Source organism: Pyrus communis, chromosome 5, assembly GCF_041283825.1.
Source record: "Pyrus communis isolate YQ-2024b chromosome 5, ASM4128382v1, whole genome shotgun sequence".
NCBI lineage: Eukaryota > Viridiplantae > Streptophyta > Magnoliopsida > Rosales > Rosaceae > Pyrus > Pyrus communis.
The window spans coordinates 18,345,931-18,358,690 of NC_142569.1; the positions used below are offsets into that span (position 1 = coordinate 18,345,931).

At 35.2% G+C, this 12,760-nt stretch overlaps 1 protein-coding gene across 1 annotated transcript; it reads left to right on the forward strand.

Annotated features, from left to right (window-relative positions):
- The first annotated feature begins 743 nt into the window (after positions 1–743).
- LOC137724913 (uncharacterized) lies at positions 744–1,914 on the forward strand. The gene is made up of 3 exons (XM_068463558.2): positions 744–881; positions 1,057–1,420; positions 1,657–1,914. Exons 1-3 carry the CDS (start codon positions 752–754, stop codon positions 1,709–1,711), a joined length of 549 nt encoding a protein of 182 aa, XP_068319659.2. The 5' UTR covers positions 744–751; the 3' UTR covers positions 1,712–1,914.
- Positions 1,915–12,760: the final 10,846 nt, after the last annotated feature.

A 12,760-nucleotide genomic window follows, 5' to 3' on the forward strand; every position in this document is an offset into this window, starting at 1 on the left:
AATATGTACCAATAAAATTATATCTTTTCTTTTTATTATTATATAATTTGTTTTTTTTTCTTCAATGATATAATTTGTTTGGATATAACTCCAACAATTTCAAACCGAAATAAATTTTGCACATCTATTTTGACTTTCAACATACTTTTTCTTTTAGTTCTTCAATTGAATAAGTCAAAAGATAATTAAGGACTAGAACTAAGATGAGGGGTGCAAAATGTGAAAACAAAAAAAAATTGTAAAAATCACTCCAATGAAAAATGGAGATGTATTTAAAGCTCCCTTTCAAAATAACTTTACGACAGCTTTTCCAAAGACGTTCACTTGCATCACATCGTGCACAAGTGCTCTCTCAACAATACAATAATGTTAATCATTGTTGAAGAATGTGAAGTCTCACATCACAAATCTAAAAGAGTTCAATACAACTTATATATTGAAACAGTTTCAAAGCGTTAAAATTCTCATGTAAGCCATCAAATACAAATTTTATATTTTCCATTTTCATGTTCTCACTTTAAAAGAATCCAGCGTGTCAAAATTAAAACAGAATTTTGTTAGCCGCGCGCTATTTACTATAGACTCATTTCAATTAACAAACTTCCCTAGATTTTGGATATTGATGGAGATAAATCTCTCTTGGTTCCTTGACCAACAAAAGCTCACCTCCTATCTTTTTGCATTAAAAGCAAGAAATTACATAACGTAAAATTTTCATTAATCAACAAAATCGATCTAGAGAACACCAACAATGAGTGATCACAACCAACACCAGCCTCCTCCTCCTCCTCCTCAACAACAACCTCCTTCACAGCCTCCCAATAATGTTCCTCCTCACCAGCAATCTCCAAGTGGTGTTTCTGCTCCTCCTCCTCCTCAAGGTTCAATAGGTTTCTCAAGATTTGGTGTTTGATTCTCCTCTCCCTAATATCGCTTGTATATACTCATATTTTTCCTTGAATTCGCATGCATTTGTTGGAAATATAACCTTGAAATTTATATATTTCAATAACGGGTTCGTTAATTTTGATTTGGCTTTTGTAAATACTGGAATAGGTTATCCACCACCACCTGAAGGGTATCCCAGGGACATTCCTCCACCACCTTCATATCCCCCGCAAGGATACCTCCCTCCACAAGGGCAATCTCCACCTCCAGGCTATCCTCCTCAGGGTTCTCCACATCGTGGGCATCTTCCTCCAAGTTCTCCGCCACACGGGTATCCTCCTCAAGGCTATCCGCCTCCAGGTTATCCGCCCCAGGGTTATCCTCCCCAAGGATACCCTCCCCAGGGCTACCCTCCTCCCGGATATCCTACGCACGGCTATCCTCCTCCAGGATATCCCCCTCATTATCAGCCCCAACCTGTCCATCATCAGCAAGCCAATACTAGTAGCAGCACGGGTTGTTTGAATGGCTGGTATGTTTACGCCTCTTCTTTCTTTGTTCTCTTTGTATGGACGCATACGAAAATGTGTTGGCTCTTAATTAACGATCAACGACATTTTACGTGACTTAATATTTACAGTTTCCTCACCCATTTTATACAAACTTATGCATGATACTCTATATTTTGCATGATGGTATTTTAAGGGGATAGATGAATTAAGTGAATTCTCTAATTTTTTTTTTCTTTCAATTTTATAAATGGTGCAGCTTGGCTGCTCTCTGCTGTTGCTGTATGTTGGATTGCTTATGGGGAGGAATGTGATTGAAGTCTTATTTGATCGAAGAATATTCTGTACAAAATTATTCTCCTAAATGTAGTTGCCAAATATTTCTCTATTATTTAGGTTTTGTATCTTCTTCTAGAGTGTCAATTTGCACTTCCTATAAACATATGACAGTGAAAAAGGGTGTAGTACTATTTATTTTGAATCTTTTAAATAAATTAAATTTGGCCTTGTTAGTTTATTGATCAGGAATCAGGAGCTTGGATAGAAATTAAGGAGATGGAGAAGGAATATCTATCTGCGACTCTGAGCAAATAATATGCTCGATCTAATGCTTGAGGAAAAGCCCTCACTCGCTTGACAAGGTTTGTAAAAAGCTTTACACGAAATATAAATAATAAAATTGAAGAGGGGAGCAAAGTTCATATCTTCATGGAGGATAGTTGTAAAAACCAAAAGAAAAATATTAAGAAATTTAATTGTTGAAATATTATATATTTTCAAATGAAATTATTTTTATGATATTCGAATTACACTAAAAAAAAATAAGCTTTCTGGATGACCATGTAATGTAAGCCGACAATTTTAGCTAAGAAATAAATTTTTGACGGGAAAAGACCAATTTTCGCCGGCAAAGACCAATTTTCGATTATTCCCGACCCGCGTTCCATGGCCTCAACGGGAACCCTACCTCAGAGCTCGCGCCACAGACGGAGGCTACCCTTCAGATGGGCCGGCAAGCCCTAGATGCGCAAATCGCCCATCTGCGGGGTAGAGCCTTGAGATGGAACAAACCATCATCACAGCTCTCTCGACGATCAAAACACGCATCTTGCTGGCACAGATGCGTGAGCAACTGCCCTGGCCGCAGTTGGTCCCAGGGACGGGAGATTATGAACGTGGAGCGGTGCCTTTGCCTGGCTTAAGAACTGGACGAAGTTCGCCGAGCCTTGACGGGAATTAGACACCGAATATGTCCGGCTACAGTACCAAGTGGAAGCCGAGCGCATCAAGAGAGATTACGCCATATGGCTGCTCGGCAATTATCGTTTATCATATGTATTTTAATTGATTAGCTTGTTGACAATAGTATTCAAAAGAAGAGAGCGGAAGAACGTAGAAAATGAGTTGGAAAGTGAGAGAATTGATGTGTATATAGTATTAAGTACACATAGCACTGCAAAGGGGTAAATATATACAAGAGATGACGACACCGCCACGAACATTATCAATTTATACATGAAAGAACGTAGCACTTGGGCCAATCTAACCATTTATTTTGAGGACTTCGCATCAGAAAAAATAATAAAACATTGACAACGGGGTTTTGTCAAGTCAATTTTTGTTGGCATGTTGTTATTCATGTATATGTTGATTTGATTAATGCAAGTGTTTTTGGCAATTTGCCCTTCAAAAAAGCAATTGACAAAGAAAAAGAACAAGAATAGTATGTGTGCAATAACATTATGAGTCAAAGAAGTGAGACATGTGAATTGTATAGAGGTAAACAACAGTTATGTGACTTTTTTGCTGAAAAATTGTGTGACTTTTTCATATATTGTTCCTTACGAAATAAGGAAGAAGAGGAAGAAAGTGTAATATATGATCTCAACTATTCAATTGTGTTCCACGTAATAAAGTTGTTTAGATATTGGAGAAAATTAAAAATTCATTTCGAGGAGGTCTTTCTCGTTCTTTAGGTGAAATTCGGACACCATTTCTCAAGATTGCTTTTGGCATTTTACCCTAAAAAAAATAATTGACAAAGAAAAAAAGAATAAGAACAGTATGCATCCTATAACATTATGAGTCTAAGAAGTGAGACATGTCAATTGTATAGAGCTAAGCAACATTTTTGCGACGGTTTTTTGCTGAAAATTAATGACTTTTTTCATATATTGTTCATTACGAAATAAGGAAGAAGAGAAAGATAGTGTAATATATGATCTCAACTATTCGATTTTGTTTCGAGCAATAAAGTTGTTTAAGATATTGGAGAAAATTAAAAATTCATTTTGAGGAGGTCTTCCTCGTTCTCTAAGTGAACTTTGAATACCATTCCTCAAGATTGCTTTTGGCATTTTGTCCTGAAAAAAAGCAATTGACAAAGAAAAATAAGAAGAATAGTATGTATCCAATAACATTATGAGTCAAAGAAGTGAGACATGTGAATTGTATGGAGGTAAACAATAGTTATGTGATTGTTTTTTGCTGAAAAATTATGCGACTTTTACATATATATTGTTCATTACGAAACAAGGAAGAAGAGCAAGAAAGTGTAATATATGATCTCAACTATTCGATTTTGTTCCAAGCAATAAAGTTGTTTAAGATATCGGAGAAAATTAAAAATTCATTTTGAGGAGGTATTTCTCATTCTCTAGCTAGGTGAAATTTGGATACCATTTCTCAAGATTGCTTTTGTCATTTTGCCCTAAAAAAAAAAAAGCAATTGACAAAGAAAAAGAAGAAGAATAGTATGCATGCTATAACATCATGAGTTTAAGAAGTGAGACATGTGAATTGTACGGAGGTAAGCAACAGTTATGTGACTGTTTTTTGCTAAAAATTTGTGTGAGTTTTTCATATATTATTCATTACGAAATAAGGAAGAAGAGGAAGAAAGTGTAATATATGATCTCAACTATTCAATTTTGTTCCAAACAATAATGTTGTTTAAGATACTGGAGGCAATACAAAATTCATTTTGAGGAGATCTTTCTCATTCTCTAGGTGAAATTCGGATACCTTTTCTCAAGATTACCAGCACCACAAAGTGGCCATATAAGGTCACCCTCTTGGACCTTGAGTTATTTTTAGATTTTTCCCATTTGCATGTTAAAATTCACTTAAGCTATCAAATACAAATTTCACATCTTCCATTTGCATGTTCCTAACTTTAAACAATCCAGCGTGTCAAAACTAAAACATAATTTTGTTAGCTGCTATTTACTGCAGGCTAATTTGAATTAACAAACTTTTCTAGATATTGAATATTGATGGAGATAAATTTCTTTTGGTTCCTTGGCCAACGAAAACCCATCTCCTAGCATTTTGCATTAAAAGCAAAAAAATTACATAAGGTTACATTTTCATCAATCAACAAAATTGATCTAGAGAACACCAACAATGAGTTATCACTACCAGCACCAGCCTCCTCCTCCTTCTCATCAACAACAACCACCTCCGATGATGTACCTCCTCACAAGCAATCTCCCAGTGGTGTTCCTGCTCCTCCTCCTCTTCAAGGTTCAATAGGTTTTCCCTTATTATGTGTTTGGTTCTCCTCTTCCTAATATCGCTTATATAAAAGAAAATAAATATTCCCTTGTTTTTTTAGCCTAATAATATTTCTTCAATTTTCATGCATTCGTTGGAAATATAACCTTGAAATTTATATATTTTTAATTTTTTCAATAAAGGGTTCATTAATTTTGATTTGGCTTTTGTAAATAATAGAATAGGTTATTCACTTTCACCCCCTAATCTTTCAGACCCAAATATTGCCATCTCACATCTTAACCTTCGACCATGGACAATGGCAGAGCCAGGATTTCGACTTAGAAGGGGCCTCCCACAAAAGTTAGGAAAAAAAAAGGGATAGTATTTGCAAAACTATTAACCAATACATCATAATATATAAATTGACAAAACTACTTTCATTGTTCTTTGGACTCATTGGAGACGACAACTCTAATATCTCAGGCTATGATTTTATTTGGAAATACCTTTCCATAACTGAAAACTGAAAAATATAAATTGATTAACTTTAAATTATAAGAAATATGAACATATATACTAAATTTTACAAACTAAAACAAATTAGGCAATTAATTAAAAGAAATTACAAGACATCAATTTAGTAAGAAAATAACCGTAATTTAGAAACAAAAATTGCAAGAGGGATTGAGAATAAAATGCATACTTTGGGTTGTAGGTCAACTAACTAAACTTCAATTTCGTTTTCTTTGTTGGAATAATGGAAGTAATCTTCTAGTCTAAAAAACAAATATTATTTGTTGAATTAATTTACATATGGAGATGACAATCTATATAAAATTGACAAATTGCAAAGAATTAAAGATGAGAACATGTGGAGATTTGCAGTTCATGCTGCACTATAGTTGTTGCTCCAGTGAGACAAGGTGGGACAAGGATTGTTTGTCCTTCCACTTCCGATGCTCTCCCGTGTCCTCCTGTTTTGTATGGTCATGGTTAAGCCACGTAAACATCTTATATTATTTTTTTTATAAAGATAATAAGACAAAAATGAATATAAAATATTAATGTGGTTTAAATGTGACCACACAAATAGAAAGTACGAAAGAACATCGAAAGTAAGAGAGCAGACAATCATTGTCTGACAATGTAAGAGAACAAAAAACGAGAGTTATATTATATGATGGGACGAGTGAAATCTTTTTGTTTCAAATAAAATATTTATTTTATTATTCGGAAACGGAATGAAGTTGATCAGATTGTGTAAAAGTTTATGTCAATTAAATATTTTAATATTGAAAAGGAGGCCAATTGAGTAAAAGTCTATAACATTAATTATTTTAATATTGAAAAAGGGGCGCCAATTTGATTGGAAAGTGCACTAGAAATGGCATAAGCCACTACTGTGCTACAAATAGGATATAGGTTTGAATTACAAAAGTTGGATTGGGAAGAGGGTCGAACGGGTTCTTTTATTTATTTATTTTTTTTCTTTTTTAACAAAGGTAGGGTAGGCCTAGGACTACTGTGGTCCTTAGGTCCCTCTGCCTCTGACCATGGACATTTGGCCATAAGGCTTTGAAGAAGGGAAGCTCTTCCAACGACCGACTCATCAACGTTTATTGCATCTGATTTCTGTATCCATGCCATTATGCCTCGACTGCCACAACTTGCCACGCATTAAATCCTTAAGGTATCTTTTTGTCTTCGGCTGTTTCACGCGCTGCATGCTCTAGTCGTTTAATCATTTATTAATGGACGTGCCTAAAAACGGAGACACATCATACCCGTGTATAATGGGACGTCGTGAAGACGGCTCAGACACTTTAAATTTTAACATTTTGATGATTACGGGGATTTATTTGGGATTTTCTCAATTCTCCAAAATAAAACCCTAAATCCTCCCATTGTCTTGCCTATAAAACCTCGGAAAAAACTTTTCCTCACGCTTTCCATATTTCACCTAGAAGCTCTGCAAATTTGCATCCAAGCCTTCGAATTTCCAGAAAATTCAACTTTCTTCTCTATTTTTATAGCAATCTCTAAATGGCTTCATCAAATAACTCCCAACAAACTTTTATGAGCTCCAGGAAACCAAGGAATCCATAGGTCGCCAAACCATCAAGTTCTTCAAATTCCCAAATAAAGAAACAACAACCTACTAAGTCATTGGCCCGCTTTATAAAGACATCATCCCAAACTCCATTGTTACGCTGATGAAGGAAAACCTCCTTAAAAGTACTATTCTAAAGTGGTAACTGGGCTAAGTGGGAAGTTGCTAAGCCCTAGGTTACTTGGCCTTCAGCCCTAACTGCCTGGGCTGCATGGGTTTGATCGAATGGAACACCACTTCGGTAATGACCAGAAAAGCCTAGCCTCTTCAACGCTTTCAAGATCTCGACCATCAAGATTAACATGGACCGAGAGATTTTGATGGCAACTCTTAACTTCTGGTGCCCAGCCACTAACATAATGATCCTGCCTCTCGATCCCATTAGCCTCACCATCCTATACATCACTGCCATCCTTGGCACTTCCCCACCCCCTATCCGTTGATGCTACCATGCCCTCCTTCCAATACGATATGGAATTGAAGACGGCATTTAAAAAACGAGCCACCGAATTCCTGAAAAGCAAGGACAACAAGAAAGTGTGGTCGAAAGAACACATTGCCAAATTGGCGAAATACTTCTTGAACTACAACACCCTTATCTCCAATTTTGTTGGCAAGGATGATAAGCCCATTCAACCCAAAAATAAAAAACATGAGGTTTTCTTGTTCTACTGGTACAACAAGTTTATCTTATGGTCGAAGTCTAGCAAGTGCATGATCGAAACTATGTAGCACTGGAAATCGGTCAGGTATTGGCCCTCAGCCCTGCCATTCTCGCTAACCTCTTCCACTGCCTATTCGACATCACACTGGAGGGATGAAGCCTCACCAGCATGGCCCTCTCTGGGCCTTTCAACTGTGGCTACAAACCTACTTCACGTCGTTGAGGCCTAACTGCGCACCCTTCAAAGGGGACGAAACGATGGGCTTTCAGCTTACATCACTTCCGGTTCTAGATCATTCGGCAGAATACATCTACTGGTACAACACTAAAAAAGAACTTCATGTATGCTGCTGAAGACCTTATCCCAACTCCCTCAGACTTCTAACCTCTGGATGGGATGACAAGTTGGACGTTGTGATCTGGCCAAACTGAGGCCCATTCCTACTAATCCGCAACTTGGCATTTAGTTATGAGCTGAGATGGTCTAACTTTGAAGGTTATTATCCAAACTTATTGGCTCATCAACTGGGGTATCATCAGGGCTGCCCCGTTCCTCTTGTGTCGTCTCACTCCCAACTGGGCCGAACATGGGAGAAACCACAATCGGACAAGGACTGCGAGGAGGCGCATGACAAGCACACCAACTAGTACACGCAGTTCAGACTTCGGTTATGCTCCCCTGAGGTGGGGTGTCGTCCCACTCTTTCCAAGGACGCCCTCTTCGCGCTAGTGTTAACTAAACCTTGACCAAGGTCTTTGAAGAGTGGCCAAAGAAATCCGCGACACTGAAGCCAAAATAAGTTACACAACAAACCACCCTTCGTATGTTTTAAATTCCTTAATTATTTTAATACTTGGTCAATTCTAACACTTATTCACCGCAGCAGGCTGAAATTTGAAGGGCTTTGAAGTAATGGCCATGGTAGCTGCCAAGAAGGATGCTACTCTTCTGGCAAAGAAACTTTCCAAAACTTCAGCCATTGTCCCTGTGTCGGCCCCTTCTTCGGCCAATGCCCTCTAGTTTTTTAGTCTCACAATATATAAGACAAGTAAACACAACAAATCCCTAAGTCACTATGCTCTTCGCAATCTACCTCGCAATATAAGCACCAGATTATTCAAGTTTGGTTTGGTTGGATCTGTTTTCCAACCTAAAGTGTGAATATTGGAAAACAAAAGCTGCATCTTTTAATAGAAGGCTGCCTGAATATCATCACTATGAAGGCAAAATTCCAATCCAATTTGTAAAACTACAAAGCCTTCCAACAATAAATTGAAAAAGCCAATTATTTTCTTCATATACTACTAGCACAACGTATTTTTCTTATCAAATTAGGTTACTTATGTTTGCGATCAACTCAAACATATTTATCATTTGTGTCATATATTGATTTTCATGCCAAGTAATGGTCAATTTAAAAGGAAAACTAACAAAAAATCCAAAAAAAACTTTAGTTTAATGAAAAATGACAAATAAAAGTGTAGTGAATAGTACCAGGAAAAGGTAAAAATATGATTTTTCATTAAAAGTAAACAGTATCGGAAGTGTTTCGTTAAAACTCCCTCATTTAAACATACTATCTTTATGCGAATTTTCTTGAACAAAGTGAAAGTCTTATTTCGACATCTTAGAAAACAAATGACAACTTATATTAAATTGTTCCTTCTAATTTTATCGAACCCTTTTGCATGCCACATCTATTAATTAAGTGGAGACAATATTGATGGGTTTAGTGGTGGACCTTGCTTGCTAAAGCCAAGTGTAGGTTTCGTGTAGCAGAATAACCTCGAAATCCGAGTGTTGTATTCCTCCGTGAGTATTGAAAAAGAATGCAGAACTTATCAAAACAGAAATAAAAAACATATTGAATGAGATGTAACTTTTAGAAGAAAAATGCAACAATTAAGAACACTAAGGCATCAAGGTTCTGCCTACATACAACTATGCAATTCCACCATTTCGATTCAATTTATAACTCAAATGAGATATAAACAAGAGTCTCAATCGAAAGATATAGCAAATAGGTTTTCCCAAGGGAATTGTTATTAGCACTCTAAAAATCTCATTTCGCACTCCAAACTTTCTATAATTAGAAAAAAAAAAAAAAAAAAAACACTTGCGAAGAGTGTAGAATGAGATTTTTGGAGTGCTAATAACAATTCTCTTTCCCAATATAAAAGCGTTTGATGATTAACTCTTCAATGTAGATGTTCAAAACACATAAAGGCCTTTCAATTCCTTATAGAAATAATCCCAAAGATAATTTGTACCTACAACGACAAAATATCAAGAAATTACTCTGTCGAAATCATACCAATTTATTCAATTGACTAAAAGCATGAATATTGAAACAAAACCATGATTGAACCTATGAATCATAACTAACATTCATCAATCTGAAAATAGAATAAATAAGAAATTTCCTTGAACATCCACTATGTAAAATTAACATTGAAAATCCAAAATAGAATTGAAATATTAAAACTACATAGTCATAGTATAGGTTTCTCCCCTAACCTTAGCTAAGGAGATTAGTTCTCCATAAACGAAAATTACAGAATTCTAAGAATTGAAAACAAATAGAAGGCAGAGAGGATAGAGCTTCCAAATGGAACCAAGTCTCTGCCCTTACACGGAAATTGACTTTGAACCCCAAGAGAGATACCAGGACACGGAGACCCAAATCCATTTCTTTTAATGGCACATGAATTCCCGCTGAAGGCAAATATCAAAGAATCAAAAATCGTTGGCTCCCTATTTTCTCCGCGTGCTCTGATTTCTCACCCTACAATGCTATCGGCTCGCTAGGGATGCTTTTAAAATGATTGAAAACACTTTTGGTGAAGATGTTTTTTAAATCAATTCTTAGTAAAAATCTAGTGAATCTTGAAAAACACTTTAAATACTTTTGGAACCCAAAATCAATTTTACTAAAAGCACTTTCAGTCATTTTAAAGTATTTGTAAACAAGCCATAATTCCATCTTCTCTATTTGCTTGGCATGTAAATTGCAATAGTCATCTAATTTGGGCATTTTGCTTCCTAGCCCAACTTAAATATCCTCTTACTTTTTACCGAGATTGCACCACCACTTTCCCACCTTTTACTTATTTATCTTCATCATTCAACTCCTATGCTCCCGCACATGCACATGTAAAAATAATACCAATATTTAGAGAAAAGTTATACAAATCAATCTTTTATACCCATTAAATTAATTGTAAGCATTAAAGCGCAAAATCGATTAATTATTAAACAAAAGCACTTTATGGGCCAAATTTTTTTTATGATCCTTATGGTGATACCCTACTTTTAAATAGATATATGTGGTGAAAAAGCTATTAATTGTAATCCTGTAGTGAAATTCGTTATCAATCATAGTCCAAATTGAATTTTTTCTCATTCTGTTGTCATTTGTAGGGGCAAAATTGTTATTTTCATTTTTATTGATTCCATCAACCAATCATAAAGCGCCATATGGACATAATTTTTTTTTTTTAACTTTTAGAGCTACAATAAAAGAATAAATAAAAAATAAAATTACAAAGTTAATATTATCAGACTTTCTCATTTTAAGAGAGCTAAGAGTCCAAATTCAAGATTTAAAAAATCACAAAGTACCACGTTGCATTTAGGTTAGAATATAAGTTATTATGTAAACATTGAATTTAGTTTCATTTTAAAAAGAACAGTGGTGGACGGGATGACTAGGGTTTTGTGAGGGAGAGGGGGAAAGATGGTGGGTGGTCGCTGTGGTTGTGGCAGACAAGAGTAGGGATTGGGGAGGAATTTTTTTTTTCCTTCTATTTTTGTTGATCATAAAAAAGTGGAATTACCAAAAAGAAAAGAAAAAAAAAAGAATGGAATGACCTTTTTACCCCTGCATGTGGATGAGATTTTGACAAAAATTTCAATTTGGACAATGATTGATAATGAACTTCACCACAGGGTTAAAATTAACATTTTTTTCACCACATGGGTCAATTTAAAAGTAGTGTCTCACCACAGGGATCAAGAAAAAAATTTAGCCCACTTTATGTGTACAATGAATGCGAATTAAAATGCACTTTTAAGCAATTATCAGACCTCAACATGTAATCTTTGGCTTTTGTACTTTTGCTCTCTTGAATTAACATAAGAGAGAAGCTTGGCTCCTTAAGATTGAGGAGGAGTTCCTCCTCAAGACATGTCGTGGCCAATTCACAAAATTTTATGCTTATGATTGAAATCGTTCATATTATAAATCACTCTGCAAAAATCATCTGCAAAAAGTTAATTAAACTAAAGTCATTTAGTCACTTAACTATAATAAACAATGGATAGACAATTTGTAATACGTTTATTGACACCGACCATTTATTTTATACATTACGATAAATAAACGATCTCATTTTTTTTTCTCTTAATTTTTGCATAAATAATATTTAAATGATAATTTATATTACGAACCATTTTAATAAAAAACATGAAATTCCGTGAATTGGTTATGAGGATCTTGAGAAGGAGTTCCCGCTCAAGAACAAGTCTTTTCATTAATAGAAACGGTAATGTCAAAGGGGTTCTCAGTTATGCTCCAGAGTTCTAGAATGTTGAATTTTTTTAACACTTCAACCAGATAAAATTAGTTTTGTAAATTTCTGACGCTAGAAGAGCCCCATGAATGTTAAAGAAAGAGCTAAAAACAAGAATAAAGAAGTTATAGGGAGTATGGTATTCTGTGCAAATCAGTTTAAACAAACATATCTAAATTTAAATTTTGAATGATATTTAATAATACGGTTTAATGTTATTATTTTTTATTTGTAAATAAGGGATTTTACATTCAATTTTCATCAAAAACGAATTTTTTGAATTGTATTATTACTAATTCATTATAAAGTTTTGCTGATTTGTTAAAAAATAAATAAATAAATAAAATTTGAATACGGGCGGGCACAAAACAAACCAACCTCCCTTTCTTTCCTTGCCCCAAGTAAAACCGCCCTCCTGATTTACTGCCTTCCAAATTTATTCATTCGGAAAAAAATATAATATTGAAAACGAACACCCGTTCCCACATACAGCCTGTCCACACCTCTCTGTCTCCCTAC

Excerpts from the sequence above, each read along its gene's own strand:
- LOC137724913 (XM_068463558.2), top strand. The coding sequence starts at position 752 with ATGAGTGATCACAACCAACACCAGCCTCCTCCTCCTCCTCCTCAACAA. Across the intron at positions 882-1,056 it reads TGCTCCTCCTCCTCCTCAAG|GTTATCCACCACCACCTGAA; the intron begins GTTCAATAGGTT and ends ATACTGGAATAG. Across the intron at positions 1,421-1,656 it reads ACGGGTTGTTTGAATGGCTG|CTTGGCTGCTCTCTGCTGTT; the intron begins GTATGTTTACGC and ends TAAATGGTGCAG.